Genomic DNA, 23,364 nt, shown 5'->3' with positions numbered 1-23,364 from the left:
CACACACACACACACACACACACACACACACACACACACACACACACATCCTCGCTTGCTAGCTTTTTCCTCCTTCAGTCGCTGTGTTCTCCATCGCTGATGTCTGGTGTTAGGAGTCCAGTGCCAGCATGGTTTCACATGGACACAAACCAGCAGGCTGTCCCTTGGCACCTCGGCCCTAGAGCCTCTTTTGAAAGTGCTCGTGATTTAAATGAGAGTGCCTTTTGCCAAAATATTTACAACCTGCCATGTCCTAATTAGCAGTAATAACCTGCATTCTGGACAAGGGAGCTGCAGAGGGGAATGACCAGATTTCTTTGTTGTGAGCCCTTTGTTGACTGAAGACAGACGTTTGAACATACCGATGTCAACACGACCGCCTGCCCCATTCCACATCCGTCCTGTCTGCACTAACAGCGTGTTAAATACAAGACCACAGGACGATAGTCACGATTGTATGTTTTTGTTTTTCTGAGCAGTTCCCAAGCAGCCAACTTCATTATATCTGTGGTTTGCCAGAACCAGGCCTTACTGGGAGCTGCTTAGCAGTTTTGAGGCACACGGTGTGCGCTTGCGTTCCACATAATCCAAAATATACCGGCACCAATATCCAGTGAAATAGGAAGGCCGGGGGACTTGCCAGTGTGGTTTTCGTGCTTACTGGTTTGACACTTGAATGGCAACAAGACCGGCCTGTCCATTGCTGACGGCCTGTATTACTGAGCATTTCTGGCAACTGACCCAGTGACCGTTCAGATTGACCCTGGTGTCTAAACAAACAGTGTGTGTGTGTGTGTGTGTGTGTGTGTGTGTGTGTGTGTGTGTGTGTGTGTGTGGGTGTGTGGTGTGTGTGTGGGTGTGGGTGTGGGTGGGTGGGTGTGGGAGGCTTGTCTTTATTGCCAGCCTTTTGGAGTGGGTCCCAATGTGGGATTGCCACGTGCTCCCACATAAACAGCCTCACGCCAGGCTTCACGTAAGACTCGGCCAGGGCGGAAGAGCCCACAGTCCAGCAGCACAAAGCCTGGGAGTTGGATTATAAAGCCCAGAGCTGGAAGGAGCGACCAGTGGCCGCCACGCCAAGAGGCTTTGCCTCCGTCCACCGCTTAACCCTGTCTGTGCCTCTAGTGTGTTTCTGCAAAGACCTCTTTCTGAGATTTACATTTAGTCATATCAGACATTATCCTGCGCAAATTACCTGCACATGTAGACATACATCATCATCATCTTCATCATCAGGATGTGTCCTGGCTATGAACTTATGAGCTGCATTTGGAATGAGTTTTATTTTAATTTCTCAGATCGAATAGTTTTTTAGTTCTAGTTTTCAGTCTCCCCCTTTCTCCTGCTTCCTCTCTCTCTCTCTCTCTCTCTCTCTCTCTCCCTCTCTGAGTGGAAAGAGGAGGAGGAGGCAGCGACAGAGGGGAAAAAAGAAGCAGCAAGTGCTGTGGGCAAACAAAGGCCTCAAAGAAACCGTCCGCAGTCTGGTCACAGCCCCGCCAGTGACCAGAATCTCAAAAGCCTGCCTGTGCTCCTCTGAATGAGACAGTCAGAGAGTGGCACACACACACACACACACACACACACACACCACAGCACACTCACACCACATTTACGGACACACACACACTTGAAAAACTGGTTGCAAGCTTGGCATCTTGGAATTTTAAATGTGTTAGTTAAGATTTGTTTGTTTGTTTATTATCATATGTTTGTGAAAGTAAAATAAACGCGGCACAATTTGTATGGTTAGAAATGTGTGGTTGTTGTAGTATGTAGGCTTATCAAGTAAGTTGGCAAACAAATCACCAGATGCCGAAATAGTTAATTTAGACACATATACGTAAAATCGATTTGTTAGGAAGTCACAATTTCCTCCACAAAGTTCTGACGAATTTTTTGTGTCATAAGTGAAGTATACGTAAATTATCTAAATTTGTTACTTGGTGCCTTTGGAGAAAAATCTAGCAACATTGTCACTTAGTTGGCAACACAACATGACGCATACATGATCTGACTCAGTTTGGGTTTTGACAAGTTGGGATCACTGCCATGCATAAAACTGGTATAGTCTAAGTTTTTACAGAAGCCTACTAATATTAGCCTCATTGAAGTCCAGATACACACACATTATATGTTAATGCCTTTTTTAAGTTGTTCAGCCATTAACACTCTGGCAGGGGGACTGCCAATGGAAACTAGCCTTTTGGCTACATTTGGGTACATTAACATTTTAATGTTTATTAATGTACACTGTCCCTCTTCAACAAATAAACTGAACTGAACTGAACATCACATTTCACATTCTCAGATTTCTCCTCCCCTGTCTAATGGGTGGTTGGTAGTGATGCGCGAGAGGGCGTTATTTTAACACCCGCCCCAACCCGACACAAGAAATTTTCCCAACCGCCCCGCCCGACCCGTGGGGAATTCTGAAGCGGCCCGCCCGCCCCGCCCAATTTGACCCGCAAAAAAATTAAAATAATAATAACAACAAATAAAATAAAAAGCCTGGGGCTGAGGGTTATGCCTAATTTAACACGTAACTAAATGAGAAGGATTTGCGCTAAATTCGCATTATTGTGAAACTTCAACGGCAGGTCTACATCAAACAACAACAACGACAGCTTTACGCAATTATTTATTGAAGAACTGTTAACAAATGCGTGGAAGACATAGCCTATTTCTATCTATGATGTTCCCACAAACAGACACATAGCGCAGGCAATAATAACAGATTTGATGTACCTGTTTTATGCCCATCATATTTGTATAGCGCCTCACATTGAAGACACATGACGTAGTCTGCAATAGTGTCATCGGACAGCACGACTTGTCCAAATGTTTCCCACACCTTGCTCTTTTGGAAGGCCTTCCGTACAACCTTTGCATCGCCTTTTTTAATCTTCTTTCTTATTAAGTCAGCCATTATTGGAGTCCTCCTAGAAGTTTTTGTGGTGTAAACAAAAACTACGGATGGCGTGTTGGGATAAACTAACCGCAGCTGTATCTTAAACTATACCATTCTAAAAGGTAATCATAATTTTACAAAATATAAAGTATAGAATAAAATGTGAGGTGGACACCCAGGTTATGTAGCCTAACTCAGACGACTAGCAGGAGTGGGAGCTTTGAGTGCAATAACTTTGTGACAGTTGGATGTAATTGATAAGTTATGTAGGCTAACGCAAAATTGCGATTTCACCTAGCCTATGTATTCCAAAAGTTCCGGGTTGCGGGTTTTGACTATTTTGACCCGCCCCACCCGAACCCGCGATACTTAGAGAAAACTGCTACCCAACCCACCCGGCCCGCGGGTGCCCGCGGGTAATTGGGTAACCCGCGCATCACTAGTGGTTGGAGTTGGTCTGACTGTGATGTCATCGACCTGTGTCAAGTGGAATCGTGTCGAGCTAAGAACAGTAAACAAACATGGTGTCTAAATGCTAATGATGCTGCTCATTTGAAATGCCACCGACCAGGGTCCTGCTGTAAACAACTTTCACCTGGAAATGATGTAACACACACACACACACACACACACACACACACACACAAAAACACACACACACACACACACAAAAAAAACATGCATACAGAGAGAGGGAGAGGGAGACAAGCAGACAAGCAAGCACACACACACATAAGAGGACACACACACACACACACACACACACACACACACACACACACACACACACAGAGTCCTTTTGCTCCTCTTCTCTGCCACCCCTCTCCACATGCCTGTTTTTCAGGCTGTCTTGTCAGTATATACATTCATCCATCCATTCATCCATTAATTCCCTGAAAACTAATCTCTCTCTCCATGCCCTAGTTCCTGTGTTGCTGTTTTGTACTGATCTTGTTTTTCATATGGTCACAGCTATTCACTGCTCTGGAAAAAAAAAGAAGCATATTCAGGCATCAAAGCAAATCTGTTATTCATGTCGTTTAGCTTCAGTGGATTGAAAGGTTTATCGTGTGTATGTTGTGTATTGTTGTATCCTGTCAATGCTTTGTGTTCAATCTATATTATGTATGCATTATGGGTCTATAAACGCTTTGAAAAACGCATACCAGCCCTTCGGTTATATTTCAGTTTGCCCATCTAAATAGTATTCAACTCGAGACTATTTTGTTGAATCCTGTATTTGTGTTTACTCCTGGATCCGAGTCTCGCTTGTTTCCTCCTCCTCTCCTCTCCTCTGATTGACCCCCTGCAGTGACATTCGAGTCAGCCAGGAGAAGTGAGACCCCATTGACCCCCCAAAATTCCCTCAGCCCACCAAATTAGCCTCCCTCCTCTGCTCTCAAATTGCCATCATTTGCATATTTACCGGCTAATCAACCGCTCGCTGTCCCCCAAATGACAGGGAAATCAGGTCTCCTGCGCTGCCTCCTCCTTCTCCTGGAGCTATTTGTGTCTGTCAGCCACTCATGTTGCCTGAGATGGAGTTTGACTAAAGTAGTGAACTGAAGCTTGTCTTGAAAGAATCGGAAATAACCTTGTACTGCTTAAGTTGAGGTACACTTATGGAGGCGGGGTCAGAGCACTGTTTAAGTTAAGGTACACTTCTATAGGTGAGGTCAGAACACTGCCGGCGATGAATGAAGGTTCTGTTCGATGTGTTCTGTAATCAGTGATGTTGGGCTGTAGTGTGAGTGTCGGATATTGTATACTATTACATCCTCCCTTGGGAGCCTTATGGCCGGTTCACACTACACGATTGTTGAACATTCCCTCACGATTTACCATGTCACACTATGCGATTACCGAGCCACGACTTCGGGCTTCGTCTTCGTGGGAAGACTGGCCACACTACAAGATCATGAATCTTTGTATCTAATTGCCTAGGTAACAGCTAGCTACTTTTGATAGGCTACGTAAACTTTTGAGGTAGGCTTTCAAACGTAAATTTCCGGGTAAGACTGGAAATAGACTACTTAAAAACCAACATTTTGTAACCTACATTTACAATAATAACAGTTTATCAGGCTGGACATTCGTTATACAGGCCAGAGTGAGGTTTATGCTATGTTTACGCTATGTCAACAATGGATACGTCATTGCGATTCCCCCCAAAATTCTGACATGCCAGACTTTTCGTCGTGGGGTTTTCGAACGTCGCAGACGAAAACATCGCAGGTCGCAAGCATGTCACACTACAAGACCTCACCTCGTCGCAGACTTTTCAAAATCGGGCCCAATCCTGCAAATTCGTCGGCGACGAAGAAATTGGGGCAAAATCGGGCTGAAATCGTGTAGTGTGAACCGGCCATTAGACGTGAGCACTGACCTCCTTCCTCTCTTCTCCCCCTGCAGGTTTTAAAGAGGCCAGAGTATTTTGGGAAGTTTGGGAAGATCCACAAAGTGGTCATCAACAACAGCACATCATACGCAGGCTCACAGGTGAGGGACGGGACTTCACTTGACTAACGGCGCACTCTTTCATTGCTTTCTGGGTGCTATTGGGTTGTTTAATTTGACAAATATGATTTTTATGATGTGTATATGTGTATAAATGACCATTAGTGCCATGGTATGGTTTAATTTATACAGCATGTTTTGTCATAGTTGCCAGTTCTGCATTCGCAGTCAGTTGCTGTGGTTAATTGTAGTTGCTATCTGTATTTTAAGTGTTTTATTTTATTTATTATTTTTTTCTTTCTGCAGGGTCCTAGTGCCAGTGCATACGTCACTTATATACGCTCAGAAGATGCCCTTAAAGCTATACAATCCGTCAACAACGTGACAGTTGATGGCAGAACTCTTAAGGTCAGTAAGGGAACTTAAATGTCAACTTGGTCGCTTTGCTTTGAACCCTTACCATACTGTTCGCATGAGAAACAAATATAGCAGTGTTTTTTCATCAACAATGTAAACGCATGGAAAGTAAATGGATTTTGTACCTGGCCTGTTTTGTCCAATAGGCTTCTTTAGGTACAACAAAATACTGCAGTTATTTTCTGAAGAGCATGCAGTGTCCCAAACCAGACTGCATGTATCTACACGAGTTGGGGGACGAGGCGGCTAGTTTCACAAAGGAGGAGATGCAGGTCAGAGCAGTTTTCACATTCCTCTCCACTATCTGTACAAAATGTTGTTTTCACTTGGGCATTAACGTGTGTGTGTGTGTGTGTGTGTGTGTGTGTGTGTCTGTGTGTGTGTGTGCGTGCATTCATTCAGGCGGGAAAGCATCAAGAATACGAACAGAAACTCCTCCAGGATCTCTTCAAACAGAACCCTCCCGTCCTGCCGACCTCAACTATAGGCGGCGAGAGGCCGAAGGGCAAGCCCAGCTCCACACAGAGGTACCCCATCAGCCAGCTCCATCACCAGGCAGCACAGCACAGCACCGCACTGCACCGCACCTCACCGCACCACACCGCACTCAGGCAAACTAGTGCAAACTGTCTAATTTATAAACCTGTTTGGCTTTGCTGTTGATCCCAGTGGGGTTGGGTTGCTTCGGATTGATAGATTGACGGGGAACACAATTAGCCTCTCCTTCTTTCATTCTGGGTCATTACCACACATCAGGGATGGCACTGGACCCACTCATTCTCCATTGCTCTGGTGGATGGAGTGGTAAAGATTTTGCCATTGGCTATTGGTATACCCAAAGTATTTGGTTTTCAGTTATATTTGAGTCTATACTTTGAATATAGATTTGACCATTAGCAATGATTAGAGCACTGTATGGACAGTGCTCCAGTGAAGTTCTCCATATTAAAATTCAGGGGATAGCCTCCAAAGCGGGTTTGATATGTAAGGAACTATAATGAAGGTTAAGTAGTGTAGCGGGACGTTTTATATATAATTCATGAACCACAGCTTAAAATTCTGGTTAAGTTGTCTTGGCTTGCTATAAGACGGGAGAAGACAAAGAAAGCTCAAAATCATGGCAGGCTGATAATGGTGAGTCCTATGAAAGATATGGTTTATCTGTTAGCCTGATACTGTTTTTACAAAAACGTTTCACTTGAAAGGGCAAATATGAATATTCACGATACAACACGAGCAACTCTAAATTTCTGCGCTACTTGTTCCATTTTCGAAGGACCACCTGTTGTGAGCTCATAATAGTCAGCTTCAAGCTTTGAATATATCTTTATTTCTAACCAGGAAACACATCAAAGTGAATAGCCTGCCGTCTTTCTTTATCCCTAAGAAGAGAGGGGGTCAGTATGAATATCTTTTAGAATTCTAAGCATCTTTTGAAATGAATTACTGTCCTCATCCAGCAGATGTTAAGACAGTTAAGGTCACAAGGCTGCCTTCCCTTAACTATGAGATTGCTTTAAACACAGAATTCTTTGAGCAGTGAAAAACCACAGTAGAGGTCAAGGACAATATGATGTATCGAATGTACACCTGGAGATTTAGTGGACTCAGCAGAACATAAGTATTTGTGTATTACCGTAGCAGTTTGTGAGTGTGTGTGTGTGTGTGTGTTAGTGTGTCTGTTTGTGAGTGTGTCTGGATGCTGGCAGTGTGTGAGTGTGTGTGTGAGTGTGTCTGTGTGTGGGTGTCTGTGTGTGAGTGTGTCTGGATGCTGGCAGTGTGTGTGTGTCTGTGTGTGTGAGTGTGTCTTTGTGTGTGTGTGTTTTTGTGTGTGAGTGTGTCTGTGTGTGGGTCTGTCTGTGTGTGGGTCTGTGTGTGTGAGTGTGTCTGGATGCTGGCAGTGTGTGTCAGTGTGTCTGGATGCTGGCAGTGTGTGCGTGATGCGAATGTTGAGCTGTCCATGAGGTGTAGGCCTGCAGCTGCTCTGTTCTAAGTCTAGAGTTTCTAAGTCTCCCTAGACCTGCCTGAAGATCTGAAAGGGTGAATGTCACGCTGACTTTGGTGGATCCTCTCTCCCTCTCTTTCTCTGTCTATCCCTTGCTCTCTTTCTCTCGCTCTCTCTTCCTCTCTCTCTCTTTCTCTCCCTCCAACAGCAACAACAAAGACTTGTGGCCATCGTTACAACCGACAGGGAAGACAGCCAATGGGCTGACAGAACACCGCCAATCCCCGCCCTTGGATGGCGGGTCAGACTCCGACCACATGACGCCCAATGGGCCGGACTTGGACCTGGGCCTGGGCCTGGGCCTGGGTCTGGGCCTGGGCTCCGTCCCTGCTCTCTCGCCTTTCTCCTCGAACTGTGACCCCGCCAGGTAACCAGTCAGGCATCGCCATCGATGGCCCTCCCACCTCATTCCAGCCAATCAGAAATAAAAGCCTTCTGTGTAAAATCCACTCACTCCTTTTTTAGCTCTTGGTAGGACACTGTAGTCTGTTTTCACTTCATTTACTTAAGTAAGTCATAAATAATCCTATAGTAGTTATTGTGTAAGTGCTTATTTTTTACACCTTACTGATCTTCACCTGGTCTATCCCCAACCGTCACCTCAAGGTCATCTGACAACATGGACTAACATCAGTACCTATTAAGTGTTATAAACATATTACCTAGGGACACTTAATACGAAGTCAGTTTAAACTGATGGACTAAGTCGTCCAAGTGGAGGAATCGTGCGTGTGCGTGTGCGTGTGTGTGCGTGTGCGTGTGTGTGTGTCAAGTTCTGCACAGGCTGCCTCCCTCCCTGCCTGTGCTCTGTGGCAGTTCACACTTCAACTCTCCAGACTCACACTAAAAAAAAGAAGAAGTGCCCTGTAAATGAAATTGAAAAGATCCTCTGCGCAGCAGTATTTTTTCCTCTCGCTCTGCGTGGTGACTTCCAAAGTCAAACGCTTGTTAGAGGCACAGCATTGTCCTGAGCTGGGGCTGCCTCGCGCTGCAGCGTCGGCTAAAAACGTAGCGCCTGCTATAATGTAGCGCCTGCCTCACAGAGAATGTCGCTCTCCCACCACTGACCTTATGCCTCACCCCTCTCTCTTTCAGCCCCACCGATAAATCCTCAGAAGCCATCAGCATAGGAAACGGAGAAACTACACAGCAGGTAACAATCACATGGAAATCTGCAGTCACAGCTAACGGCTAACACAGCTAACAAACTCTCAAAGCTAGGAGGATGTGTGGTCAGGTGTTTAAGTCACCAACCTCTAACGTTGATCACTGCAGATTGAGATTGTTCCTGCAGCTCACCAGTATACCAGGTTTGACAACTCTAGCTCGTGAATTCCCGACTTGTTTAGTAATCGTCGATGGAATGTGCTTTCAGTGGCGAGACTAAAAGCCTGTTGTTGTTTTTTATTTCATGTTTGCGCCTACAGATGGTCTTGAAACCTGATCACAGGGTTTGGATCATTATAATTTGGATCATGATAGGATCATGGATCATGATAATTTCATCCTATATTGTTTTATATCATCTATTTAATATCTGTATTATTTCTTCCTTTCTTTAGATGCCCAGTAGTGACTCGCCGTCGCCCCCTCCTGGCCTGTGCAAGCCGAGCCTGGTTGCACCCATGAGTGTGGCTGGGCTGACGGCTCGCTCGCCCTTCGAGGGTGCGGCTGCCGAGTCGCAGTCGCTCTTCTCGGACAACAGCAACTTCCGCCACCCCAACCCCGTACCCAGCAGCCTACCCGGCTTCCCCAGCTCCACACACAGCGGGGGCAGCGACTGGCCCACCGCCCCCGAACCACAGAGCCTCTTCGCCTCAGGTACCAAAGCCACCATTTTACATTTTTAGTCATTTAGCAGACGCTTTTATCCAAAGCGACTTCCAAGGATGTATACACATTTTACATTTACACTGATGGCACACTGCACATCAGGAGCAATTAGGGGCAAGTGTCTTGCTCAAGGACGCGTCGACAGGGAATCAACCTCCTGTCCCCCGTGGCACCCACCACAGACAGACAGATTGACAGACGGACAGGCAGCGTGCAGGCCAGATCTGAACACAGCCATATAAGTTATTATATATATAGGAAGCAGTGTTCACTATGATCAGTCTGTCAGGCACAGCAACTGGGCTTTCATTTTGGGCATTAATGGACTGATATATACAAAATGAACTCTATTCAGGGGCACATAGTGGTGTAGGAGGAAGGAGAGGTCACGTGTGAAATCACCAGTAGTTGAGAACGAGAGTTGAGAACGATAGTTGACTTCTATCTATCTACCTATCTATCTATGTGTGTGCATGAACCTCTCAATAAGAAAGGCAAAGCACAACCCCACCACTAATCACCAATGAACCAATGTGTCGTCACCTCTAAATCCCTGGAATAGTCATCGTATATCGTGACTTACTGCCATGCACTTTGTCCTCATATGACCTGGGGCACAGAGTAATAAAGGCTTGACCCCCCAGCGCTAAAAATAGATAGCTGAAATGCAATACATGCATACAGTAACTTAGCAACATAAATACTGATTTGTGATCCAGCATGTCCACGCAATCCATTGGAATCCAATTGAAGTATAATAGATGGGCCACTTTTTGAAAAAAACCTGTTCTATTCGGCAAATATATTTTACCCAAGGCATGATCCAACAAACAGTGCACTTGTACTCTCCTCCTCATGTAATTGCAGCAGCTCACACAATCGCCCACACTGAAACACTGCGTCTGGTCACATCAGCAAAGTTTACAACCCTCTTTAAAGCAGTTATGACTTTGAGTAGCTTTGACCTCCAGATGTTTTCCTGAGAGGGTTCTCCTAATTATATTTCCTCTGCCCCCATCCCCCCCCCCCCCCCCCCCCCCCCTCCTCCTCCTCCTCCTTCCTGTTTTCTCTGCCCATATTTTCTTACTCTTTCTGCTCATCTCTCCCTCCTCTCCTCTCCTTCTCTGCCGCTCTCTCTGCAGACACCATCCCTGTGTCGTCCTCCACAGACTGGCAGGCGGCGTTCGGCTTCGGCTCGTCCTCCCAGCAGCAGCAGCAGGACGACGAGTTGGGCTTCGACCCGTTCGACATCACGCGCAAGGCCTTGGCCGACCTCATCGAGAAGGAGCTCTCTGTGCAGGACTCCCCGTTGGGTCTGGGACTCCACCACCACAGCCCCTTCCACCATCACAGCCCCTTCCACCACCAACACCACAACCACCACCACCACCCTGGCCTGCCTTCCGCCCTGCCCCCCGCCCTGCCCCCTGCCTCCCCCTCGCACTCCTCTAAAGTGGGGCCTCTGCGAAGCCCTGGTGGCGAGTCTCATTTCCTCCTTAACTGTGCCCCCCACCAGCCCCTCCCTCAGTCCCCACCACGGTACTCCCAGCTGCTGCTCCAGCAACAACAACAACAACATCAGCAACAACAACAACAACAGCAACATCAACAACAACAACAACAACAACATCATCAACAACAACAGCAGCAGCAGCAGCAGCAGCAGCAGCGCTCTGTTTACAGCTCCTTCAGCTTTCCCGGTCAGACTGCTAGCGTTCCCTCACACCTGGGCTCGGGCCCCGCTGCTGCTCCCGCCTCTCGCCTGCCCTGGCTGACCTTCCCCATGCGCAACAACCCCACGCACTTCAACCACCACGCCGCCGGTCCAGCTACGACCACCGCCACCTCCGGTGCCACCGCCTCTGCCAATGTGCCTCCCTCCATGGTTGGCGGCTTCTTGGACTTGAGCTTGCCGTCGCAACAGCAGCAGCGGCAACGCAGCACAGGGCTGGGAGGCATCGCCATCTCAGGTGAGTGCATTGTGGGAAATGGAGTCCACTTTTTCATGGCCTCTTTGTTTAAGGGTGAAACATCACAAAACCGCAGGGGGTTGAAAGAGCTGTGTGTTCAATGGCGGTTTGTAAGCTGCCTTCAGTTCTTGAACTCAAAGCCTTAAAACATTTGAAGAGTTAATATGATTAAGAATAAAGGCTTATTTAATTACTGGCCTTTAGAACCATAACAGCACTAAGCTTTGTGTGGAATCACATGGAGTATACAAGTGTCCACCAGGTGGCAGAGTAGACTGACTCTTCTATTGAAAAGCGACATCACAGTCAGGGCACAAACACTAGGATGGCGAGGTAGAGGGAATAATATAGCTGTGTCATGCCCCGAAAATAATGACACAATGTCTGTGTCTACATTTCTCAGACTCAGTCAGTTATGAATGTTTTAAGCTGTAGACCATCAAATAGGCATGTATTGTACTGGACATTTCACCACTGGAAAACAAATATGCTGGTTGCAGTATCCTTGTGAGAACGATATTGTCTGGCTTTTGGCTAAAGTGTGCTAGGCAAACTACGGTCTTCTAGCTTCTTACTTACCTACCAGGTAAGGCTAAGTCAGGGGAGGTTCGGATCATGTTTCTAGCACTGCTTTACTTTCGGTTACGAGGGCATATTGTAGGTCCCTGGGCATGAGACTGGGCATGAGATGCTATTCTGCTGCATTGTCAGTACAGAATGTGGATCTGGTCCTGGCTGAATGATGAAGTATATAAGAGTAGACATCCTCCAGTTATTTCCATGGCAGTGGGGTTCTGGCAGTGGACTCTTCGTTGGGTTCTGGCAGTGGACTCTTCGTGGGGTTCTGGCAGTGTTCTCTTCGTGGGGTTCTGGCAGTGTTCTCTTCGTTTGGGTTCTGGTGAATGCCAAGTGTTGCCGTCAGGACGAGTGGGCTGTAGCCCTCCCCCTATCAGCTGACCTTAGTCGTAAGTTCTGAAGGGTACATCAGCAATGCCTCAGACAGGAGGAAAAGGCTACCTGCTGACATTTTATTAAAGTCATGACCTCCCGCCTCCTGCTTTTGGCTGTCTTTCAAGAACCCTCCGGATTTATGAGTGAGAACAATAAAAACAGGGCTTGGCTAGACGGGCGGTTTTCAATCTTCTGTGGAGTTGGTCTGTATGGTCCATGACACATACAGTATATATACACAGAGAGAGAGAGAGAGAGAGAGAGAGCACACTTCAGAAGACTGTGTGTGTGTGTAACAAAGACTAATTCATATTTTTCTCCAGGGTAAATCTTTCATGTACCCCCACCCCCCCCCCCCCCCCCCCCCCCCCCCTTTTTCATTTGAGTAAAGAGTTGTTCCGCCCGCAGCCGTGCTCCAAGCCAGTGACTTAGTTTTGGCAGTACTTTTGGGTTCAAGCAGTGGTTGTAGAGGGTTTCTTTTGTTAGTTTTTTTGGTTGCACAGCACAGCAGTCTCTTTCTCATTCTGAGGCCCACAGAGGTGATTGTGGGGTGGGTGACCATCATCATGTAGTGTGCCCGGTGACATAAAGGAGTCCTGTCTTTACACTGTTGTCAGAATGTGCTAGTGTTTCAGCCAGTGCAGACGGAAACGCATCACTGGACTATTGACTTTGCGTCATTCAAATAAAAACAAACCCGCTGTGATGTGGCCTCAGCCCTGAACCAATGACCCGTCCTGTAGCTGCCCTCCTCTTCTCTGGCAGTGTGCTGGGTACAGTGTGCAGTGTGCTGGGTGTTTGCCTGTTCTGAGATCAGTGATGCTCTAGCCACCACTGGAGCGCTCCTACGTGAGCCCTCCTCTTCTCAAAAAGCCCACTGCAGATTAGCACCTCTACCTGTTGGGCAAGGCTCTTTGGAAACTCACGGGTTCTCACATCGACACTAAGCCCTTTCCATTGACCTTGGAAACCTTTTTTTTTCTGCACCCTCCGTCTTGACCCAGCATCCACCCCTGATATTTCAGGGGTCTGCCGTTCAGGACCCGACCGGACGCCAGACTTTCACCTCTAACCTTTTTTTCTTTCCTTCTTCCTCCTCTCCGTCTTTGCTGATGAAATCACTGGCATGGAGGGAGTGATGGAAAGCCGGCGTATGCCAGGCAGCCTCTGCTCCTGAGCTGGACCTAGAGGAGAGGCCAAGATGTATTATTCACCAGCAGTCAGACCTCAGACTACAGAAATAGACCAGGAGGCAAACACTCTGGCTGTCTGACTGTCTGTTTCTCTGAAGCATGTGCGCACACACACACACACACACACACACCCAAAAGACTCTCTTATGCATACACTGCATGAAAAGCTCAGCCAGGTTATGTTTACACGCTGAAATGGTGGGTGTGTGTGTGTTTGTTTTATCCTGCAGTTTAAAGCTAGTGGGTTTTTCTGTGTTTCACAGTATGTGTGCATGGGTCTGTCTTTGTGTGTGTGTGTGTGTGTGTGTGTGTGTGTGTGTGTGTGTGTGTGTGTGTGTGTGGGTGGTCTTTTATATCCCCTCTCCGCAAATGCCTCATTAACAATTTAGAGCCAGTAAAGCTGGCGCACTCCTAACAGGAGGAATCGCTCGTTAAACGAGTGGGCAGCCATTGATGGGAGAGGCCCCTGTTGGCGAGCAACTAGCCCTCCTTTGGATAAAGCCATATCTGAGAACTGGCTGCCAGGCTAAAGTCTCACCATAGAATGTGCCTAGGCTATATCCTCTTCGTGCCATAGTCGAAAATAACATTGAGTGATGGCAACTCGTCCTGCGCGAAAGAAAACAAGACAACGCTTTTTAAATATTTACCATCAGCAGACACTAGCTTCGTGTGAGCTGTGATGTCTGTGTGCTTGTGCAAGGCATGTTGACGTTGGAGAGGGACAATGTTGTGCACTGTAATTGGATTGGAGTGCATTCTTCCGAGCCCTACACAGTACACTGACTTCTTATGAAAACAGTTGCCAGCTCGAAGGCTTCATAAAGGCGGCACTGCCTGCTCTGGCCTTATTGGTGCGCTGGTGGTACCCTGATATTAAAGCTGCATCAGGCCTCTTGTTCCTGTGATAGGATCTGGTAGTGGACTCCTATTATATCAGAGCCTCATTCCTCTCGGGAGCTGCTTATTAAACCTACTCCAGGAGGCTCACTGCCAGGGGGAAGTGATGGGCCCATCATCCCTGACCCAGGCAAGGCCAATCACTGATGCTAGAGGAGGAATTCCCCCCCCCCCCCCCCCCCCCCCCCCCCGGACGGTGCTGATGGGGATGGACTGGTGATGGCATTGTTGATAACGGCACCCCAGCACATGTATTATATTGCAGGCATGCTAGGCAGGCTAGTAACAAGGTGATAGAGACATTTGAATGAGGACGTTCGTTGTTATTATATTTTAATCTGCTTGCTTTTCCTGTGTGCTGAGGCCTACAGGAGGCATCTTTGGAGTCTGTTCACAACCTTTGGTCGTAGGGCACTTCCTCTTTTGCAAAAGATAAAAGTACTGTTTTAAATTCTGATTGCTTGTCTCACTCTGTCTCATTAATATTAACGTCTCAATATAATTTATCTAACACAAGGGGAAACTTTAAAGATGCTGTTTGATGAGCATTTATTTCAATACCCATATACCCATAGTCGTTGTGCTTGTGATAATGCCCAGATGATCCACTGTGTTATATTGGAGCCGATGCTCCTCGAAAAAAGGAGGGAAAATAAACTAAAAAAGAATATTGAACTATAAAATTAAATATACTCGTGATATTGAAGTACACAGCTTTTGCTGATGGAGTTAATTAGCCCAAGACATGGTACCATATATTTCTTGCTCTTTCTTGATGTCTTGTCCTTGAAACAGCAAACCTTTGTTCAGCGCTTACTTTTCTTAGTTGTATTAAACTTTGCTCAGTTTGTAGTGAATGTTGGCTAACGTTTTAAAGCCACAGTAATATAATGAAGGCGATATATCGTTCTCGTGTTGGCTTCAAGGTCTCCACATTGTCTGACTGAGAAAGGCATGAGTTACGTACACTGAAACTATGAAGAACCACGTAGTTGCAGGAAAGGTTGTTGGTAAGATAATTTGAACTCCTTAGAGCAACTCTGTTCCAGATATAATGATGTGTGTGTGTGTGTGTGTGTGTGTGTGTGTGTGTGTGTGTGTGTGTGTGTGTGTGTGTGTATATATATTTATATATATATATATATTTTTCTTTTTAAAAACGGAATGCTGTAAGCCACTCGTTCAATGGCCAGGTACCTTTTCTGTGTTTGGCACACAGCCATGAGTGGAGCTGAAGGGTTTTGTTTTGCGGTGCGGTTGCTGATCCTCGTTGAATCCCTGCCCCACCGTCATGCATTGGCACTGCTGGAGGCTCAGCGCTGCCATGGCCGTCCCCACGGACTTGACCCGTAGGGCCACTCTGGAGACGGAGAAGTCTCCGGAAGAGGCTGTTTTTTTTTATATCTTATTTTTTTTATCTCGTGCACTCTGCCGTGGCCGTGAGAGATGCGAGTGGACTCAGCGTGACTGAGGACGGGGCGTGCGCTCGGAGGGTTGGCTGGTGCGCTCGGAGGACGGGGCGTGCGCTCGGAGGGTTGGCTGGTGCGCTCGGAGGACGGGGCGTGCGCTCGGAGGGTTGGCTGGTGCGCTCGGAGGACGGGGCGTGCGCTCGGAGGGTTGGCTGGTGCGCTCGCCAGCTGTCGGGCTGACAGGTGTGGTGTGACACATCGGGAAGAAAGGGCTGCCTTTTCACGACTGAAGTGTAGTGCAGCGTCAACAGCCCGAGGCACCCCCCCACCCCCAAACCCTTCTTCCTTATCCACCTGAAGGTGTCCCTCTGGATGTCTTGAGCAGCTTTGTCTGTTACGTGTGTGTGCGGGTGTTTGCGTCTGTCTGTGGATGTCGATGCGTGTTTGGTCATTTGGTTGTGCGTATGGGGTGTGTGTGTGTGTGTGTGTTTCTGTGTGTGTGTTTCTTGGACAAAGAGCAGCTAGTGGGTCCTGCGGGAGGCGTTCCTGCCAACAGCCCGCTCCCTTTCTTTTGTGCGAGACTCCTTCTCCCATTCTCTCTGGCTGTCTCGCTTTTCAAACTTCAGCTCTCAGGTGATGGACAATACTTAACTCAAACTTGGAGGATGGAGGAAAACCTAAAAACAAGTAGCCAGGAGAAAGAAAAGAGAAAACGGCCTTGACTTATCTGTTGGTTTTAGTTAATATCAACCTTTCTTGGTGATTGACTGAGGGCGTGGGTGAAGAGCAGTGAAGAGGAGGAGGGGAGCATCCAGAGTATATATTAGACCACACTGCTATAGAGCTGCTTCACACATTTAGCTTCTTAATAGACGTAAGAATAGATGTTGCTAATTGGAAGTGTGTTTGTTTCTTAACCGGAGCCTAGCAACCAGACTTCAGCTTCCCATTTAGGTCAGACTGTTTGAAGTAAACATAGAAATATATAGCCGAAACTAAATATATCTGTTATGTGGTAGTAGTGGCACTATATTTTTTTGTATACTGTACACATTGGCAATAGTACCAGAATACAAAACACTGGTTTTGCTTACTAGCAGTTCCATGTGATGCCAAAAACTGGCTTTTTCAAAAGATCTATGCTCTCAGTTGATTTGAAAGTGATGCATGTGCAATTCAGAGTTGTAATCATGAATTTTAGTGTAAGTGCAGATTTGTGTGTTTGTTCCCATCGAAGCCATGATAAAGTTGACGTGACATGGGTTGCGTGGGACTTGGACAGGCTTCTAATAGGAACTTCTAATATGGCCAAGAACTGTTAGCTTGCTTGCTTGCTGCGTTATGCAAGTGTTTTGCAAACTGCTTATTGCAGATCCAAATGACAACGTAATTGTCTGTCAGTGGATGGATTGGTCTCTATACTTGTATGAATCTTCGATTCCTGCTTGACTATCGCTTTCTCTCTCTCCCTCCCTTTCTCTCTCTTTCTCTCTTTCACTTTAACTCTCCCCCTTTCTCTCTCTCTCTCACTCACTCTCCACCTTTGTGTCTCTCTCTCTACCTTTCTGTCTCTCTCTCTCTCTCCTCCTTTTTTTCTCTCTCTCTCTCTCTCTCTCTCTTTCTCTCTCTCTCTCCCTCTCTCGCTCCTCTGTTCCTCCTGCAGAAAGCAGTGGCCCGGTAGAGAGCATAAATGTGAAAGAGTGGCAGGACGGTCTGCGCGCCCTCCTGCCCAACATCAACATCAACTTTGGCGGCCTGCCCAACTCCTCGTCTTCCTCTTCCTCCTCCTCCTCCTCATCTTCCTCCTCTTCATCCTCCTCCTCCTCCTCCATCTGCGTCAACCACACGGGGGCCCCATCCAGCACCTCAGGCATCTCGCACAGCCTGAGCTGGGACAGCACAGCCAGCTGGATGGACCCCGCCATTATCACAGGTAAACAAGACACTGGGAGTAAAGGAGGAGGAGGGGGGGGAAGAGATAGACACTCAGGGGCCTGAAGGAAGATTCTATTGATGGTTGGAGGGGGTTGAACAGACACAGGGAAGACATTTTAAGGCACAGCAGCACAATTGGTACTGATTGACTGTATTTGCTGTAGTTTGTAGTAGCAGTGGACGAGTGGTGGACAGTGTGGTGTGTGGTTGGTGAGGAGGGCCCAAGAACAGGGCAAAGGAGTAGAGGGGTGTGTGTGTGTGTGTGGTGTGTGGTGTGTGTGGTGTGTGGTGTGTGGTGTGTGGTGTGTGGTGTGTGTGTGTGTGAGAGAGTGATGGGGGTGTCCAGACATTTATGGGGTGGTAGGTCTGGGATGGCACAGATATATTTGCCAGACAGGGATGAAGCCTAGGGTGACAGACAGCTGCCTGGGGCTGCCATCATTACTGGGGCACAGAGGGGGGAGCTTGACACTGCCATTGAAACTGGAAACCAGGCTGATGACGGGACACAGAGAGGGCTGGGACAGGCTCAAGCCGTAGGGGCTGCTCGATTTTGGAAGTTTACCACTGGGATGGCCAATTAAGCAAGCTGGGCCAATCAATGTGTTTGGCCAAACAGATTTAATGCTGCTGTGTTTGTCTGTGTGATTTGTGTGCAGTGCATGGCAAAAGGCCCAAACCTCTGTAATGCTGATCACAGTGACTTTTAATGGGTAATTGGTGTGTGTGTGTGTGTGTGTGTGTGTGTGTGTGTGTGTGTGTGTGTGTGTGTGTGTGTGTGTGTGTGTGTGTGTGTGTGGCATGAGCTATATCTAGGTCACAGTAGTTGTGCCGCCCCTCTGAGGGTGGCTAGACATGATTAACGCTGCAGTGTTTTTTGGTGGGGGGGTGTGTGTGGTGTGTGTGTGTGTGTGCGTGTGCTTCACGTCATCAGATTTTGTAATTTACTGGGTCCAAGGAGTGGCACATAAAGACAAGTGGACCAAACCATGGGTTAATATCAGCTTGGAAAGAAACCAAAATGAAAATATTTCTGCTAATTGCTGAAAAGTCTCGTTAGTAACAGAGTCCTTTCCACCGTACATTTAGTTTAGGACACGTTGCATCAAGAGTGATGCAAAGAATATCCAGCCAGCCATTTGAAATATTCACTTCCACCAAATGCATTATTTCCCCCCCCCTCCTTTTAAGTGCCCTTTTCACTTAAAATGTCACTGATTTTTAACAAAAAAAACCTTTTGAAAGGGCAAAGAGTGTGGTCATGTGCCCAGATCCAGGAGTTTAACAGCAGTGGACCCAGTTCACATCAGGGCTCTGCTGGAGTGGATAATTGACCATAAAATTGAGTACCTATCACATTCCTGTTGCTCCAACCGCTGTCCAATCATGATGTTCCTGAGCAGAGGAGAGTTGGATTGTGGTTTATTTGGGATGGGGCGTTCAGGAGAGATGAGAGTGGTGACTGGGGACGTGCGGTGTGTGTGTGTGTGTGTGAGGAGGGGGTGTGCTACTGATCAGCAGTGAAGTCACGCTCGCCGTCTGGCCTCTCCGATCGCCTCCCGTCCACATCAGTCATCCACCGGAGGTTGGGCGGAATTAATGGCCCACGGCAAAAGCTCCGGGGTCCCGGAACGCTAAGCTTTTCCGAAGCGTGGCAGCAGAGTGTGCCCACATTCCACCCTGCACACGCGCACGCACGCACGCACGCACGCACACGAATACACACACACACACACACACACACACCTCTCCTGTGGTGATTTATACCTGTGCACCTGTGCGATAATGAGCGCTACTCCACCATGGCCCATGGAGAAGTTTAAATGTGCCGGGGCCCGAAGGCCAGCTTCAGGAGGACGCCTTCGGAGAGATTTGGAGGCAGCTGCTGAAGTAGAGTAGAGGTGTCTCTGGGAAAACCACGTGTCATCATGTCATGTGATCAACACTCTGGGCCATTTCAAGGCTCATCCGGAGGGATTTGTTGTTTTGTTTTGTTGTTCTTGTGTTTATTTTGGGGGGGGGGGGGGGGGTGTCTCCTTATTCTAGTCTTCATTCTGTGTGTCTTCATTTTGTGTGTGGTTTTCCTTGCATCTTCTCACTCGGTTCTCTCTCTGTCCATTCTCCCCATCCCAATCCAGGAATACCGGCGTCCTCGGGCAACAGTCTGGACTCGTTCCAGGACGACAACCCGCCCCACTGGCTCAAGTCACTGCAGGCGCTCACCGAGATGGACGCTCCCTCCAGCAGTTTGACCAGCGGCCCCCTCCAGCCCCCCCACAACGTGCCCTTCTCCTTCCCCCTCCACAGACCCGGCTGGGCCCCCTACCCGGCCGCAGCCAACCCCCCGACCCAGTTCCACTCACCACCCCCCGGCTTCCAGAGCTCCTTCAGACCCACAGCCCAGACCGCTACAGATCTGCTACAGAGCGCCGGCATGGACCGACACTAGGAACTGTGAAACACACACACACACACACACACACACACACACATACACACACACCCCCCCTTCATCCCAACCCTACAGGGAACACATACACACTCACTCTCACACACACAACCGAATCAGTACAGAAAACTATTAACAAAAGTAATAATAACAAGATTATATATCATTTTTTTTTTTCTTCCTCCTGATGTCTCAAGCTCTTCTTTTCTTTTTCTTTTCATCCTTTCTTTCACCTCTTCTATCTTTTTGTCGGGGTTCACTCTTTTGGCCTTATGTGCTGCCCTCCACAGTCAATCAGACCAGCATCTGATTGCACGGCCACTGGCCTTGCTCTCCCCACCGTCAGCCCATAGGGAAATTATGTTATTATATTTTAACCTGCTTTAACATGGCTAAACATGTGTTGTTAATCAGAATGTAGACGCTGATTTGAGTATGACTCAAAACTGATTAAGGTAGAACTGATTTACGTTTTTTTTTTTGTTTTTCTAAATTTAAAGAAGCCATTTAGGATGGTGGAGATAACGGGTTCAGGGCTGATGGAGGAAGTTTAGACGGGAGAAGATGAGCCTGCCTTTAAAGCCTCATGAGAATCCCTGTCTGCTGTCTAGCCACCGCCCCACATAGTAGCAGCTACTTAATGTGGGTCAGACGCTCAGCTTCTTCTGCCTTAATCAAGTTGAGTACCGCAGCAATCACAGTTTGGATTCTCTGATGGCCTGGGCACCTGTTTGTTTTGTTGACATCAGTTTTAACAGTCTTCATGCTACTGCAAAAAGGAGAAGTAAAAAGACACACAAAAAAAAGACAAAATCAAGAAGCGAAAAAGGAATTATGCAGAGGATTGAGAAATGCAAAAGCACTTTGAGGGGTATTGGCTGCTATACACACATGTGTGTGTACTGCTAACCGGAGAAGGAGATCTCTTTGGTCCTGAATGTTGTTGTCTTGTCTGATACAGACATGATCCGAAATGGTAGCCAGGCCTTTAGGAGAGGTTAAACTCGTGCGCCAAGTCCTGTGTGCAGATTGGGAGGAAGCATCGCTCCTGAGTGCATTCCCTCAGCCCCATGACCCTCCCACCGAAGCGATACGGTTGGATGAGAGAGTGTTGTGGAACGCTCCCCCTGAACCTCATTGTGACACCACTATGGACCTCTGTATCAGAGGGTAGTGTCTTGCAAGGCCAGGAGGGGGGGGGAAGGGGGTTCATAGAGGGGGTAGGGTGCCTTAAGATAAAAAGGACCTTGGCATACAGGGGTTTGTGACTTCTGTTTATCATAAGGGGGAGGATTAGGATGAAGGTGCACCACTGTGTGGTGCTCATCAGAACTTGCCCCTGGTGGTGAGGGGGGGTTAAAGCACAAGGACACGGAGCACTAAGGAGCTCTCGCCAGGCTGCAGCCTCGTTTCCCCCTCGTCTCAGGTGTCCCAAAGGACCAGAGGGACTGGAATAGCAACAGAAAACCAAGAGAATGCTAGATGAATGTAGTGAAGGGCAGCAGGAAACGTATAATAGGATGGACGACTTAGGGTATTAGAGGGAAATCGGTTGTTTGTAGATGAACAGAGGACAAGAAAAAACCGTAACGTAACAGGAATGGTTTCGGTACGGACACTACAATGATGAATGACTTCTCATTCTCGTGAAAGGTCAGGACAGAGTTAAACACGATCACGCTCCCGTTCTCTTTGTGGTTTGTCTGTACGCTGGTATTCACTAGCGGTCTCATTAGCCTGGGCAGGCTGTGGTCTTGGAGGCAGTGGCTGCTGAAATGGCAGACAAAAAAAAAAAAAGACGAAGCAAAACTTGGGCACCCCGACGGAGGAGGGCGCGTGGTGCCATCTCACCCTCCTCCTTTCCCCTCTCTCTATCCCTCCCTCTCTGTTTCACCCTCTCAATTTTCTTTTAATGACTTAAAGATACTTTCATTCTCTGTGTAGGTTCCTGCCAACTGTTTCAGTATTCCACAGTATTCAAGAGGAATAAGTCAGTTAATTTGTCGGACGGAATCCAGTGCCGTTTAACCATGGATTTGACACACAGTGCTAAACAGTTTCGAAAAAAAAGATTGAGACGAAGAGCTGGAGGAGTTGTACGCTCGCCACGGGCCTAAAAGAAAAAGAAAAACTAAATCCTAAATAAAAGAGAAAACACCATAAATGAGTTTTGAGTTTTTCTTTTCTTCACATCTCTCTTTCTCTCCCTTTCTGCATGACAGTGCAGTTCGCTGACGTCCTGAGACATCAGGGATTATCCCTGAGGATGTTGAATGCATTAGCTGCCAGATAACATAGAAAAAGACATTTACAAGTGTGTGTGTGTGTGTGTGTGTGTGTGTGTGTGTGTGTGTGTGTGTGTGTGTGTGTGTGTGTGTGTGTGTGTGTGTGTGTGTGTGTGTGTGTGCGCGCCCTCAACTCAGCGTGTTTTTATGCTTGGTCATGTTGTCACAGCTGTGTGTGTGTGTAAGAGAGAGAGTGCGCGCTCTTTGGTGTTCCAATGGCTCCGTCGTGAGATGTTCTCATCTTTTTTTCGTACCATGGCACTTGGGCACCTCCTCCTCATTTGCGTAAGCACTCGTCTGAGAACTGGCCGCCTGCCACTCTCCCTGCGGCTGGCGAGAGCTCCCCCGAGAAGGCAGAGAGGCCTGAGAAACAGGGGCGTTGCAACAGGGGAAGCTAAGCAGGCAATTGCCTTGGGCCTTGTTGCAGCCAAAGATGTAATAACTACCGATAATGTACTAACTTAGTAGCCAGTAACGTAAAATTGTTTTAACGTAATTAGTGCCGATTATGTAATACCTTACTAATAACGGAAAAACATCTCTTAATAAATAACTTTTTGTGCATAATGGAATGTAAAAATTTAATTATTTGGGCTGATTATGTAAAAATATATATAATTATATTAATAATATACATCATTATATCATTTTG

At 47.3% G+C, this 23,364-nt stretch overlaps 1 protein-coding gene across 2 annotated transcripts in view; it reads left to right on the top strand.

Moving 5' to 3' along the window:
* Positions 1 to 21,612, top strand: part of cnot4b (CCR4-NOT transcription complex, subunit 4b) — a 35,480-nt gene extending 13,868 nt beyond the window's left edge. The window contains exons 4-13 of one of the 2 annotated variants that reach the window (XM_080851545.1): positions 5,321 to 5,407; positions 5,672 to 5,773; positions 5,929 to 6,054; positions 6,185 to 6,309; positions 7,936 to 8,154; positions 8,883 to 8,940; positions 9,350 to 9,608; positions 10,763 to 11,590; positions 17,707 to 17,976; positions 20,117 to 21,612. In XM_080851545.1, the coding sequence (XP_080707671.1) occupies positions 5,321 to 5,407; positions 5,672 to 5,773; positions 5,929 to 6,054; positions 6,185 to 6,309; positions 7,936 to 8,154; positions 8,883 to 8,940; positions 9,350 to 9,608; positions 10,763 to 11,590; positions 17,707 to 17,976; positions 20,117 to 20,427 (2,385 nt within the window). In that variant the 3' untranslated portion in view covers positions 20,428 to 21,612. The remainder of the gene's footprint in view (positions 1 to 5,320; positions 5,408 to 5,671; positions 5,774 to 5,928; positions 6,055 to 6,184; positions 6,310 to 7,935; positions 8,155 to 8,882; positions 8,941 to 9,349; positions 9,609 to 10,762; positions 11,591 to 17,706; positions 17,977 to 20,116) is intronic. The other variant, XM_080851546.1, reaches the window with a different exon arrangement.
* Positions 21,613 to 23,364: the final 1,752 nt, after the last annotated feature.

This window comes from Sprattus sprattus (assembly GCF_963457725.1).
Source record: "Sprattus sprattus genome assembly, chromosome: 14".
Classification (NCBI taxonomy): domain Eukaryota; kingdom Metazoa; phylum Chordata; class Actinopteri; order Clupeiformes; family Clupeidae; genus Sprattus; species Sprattus sprattus.
Note: the sequence above shows the minus strand (reverse complement) of the source record. Positions and strands in the feature narration are given on the sequence as shown.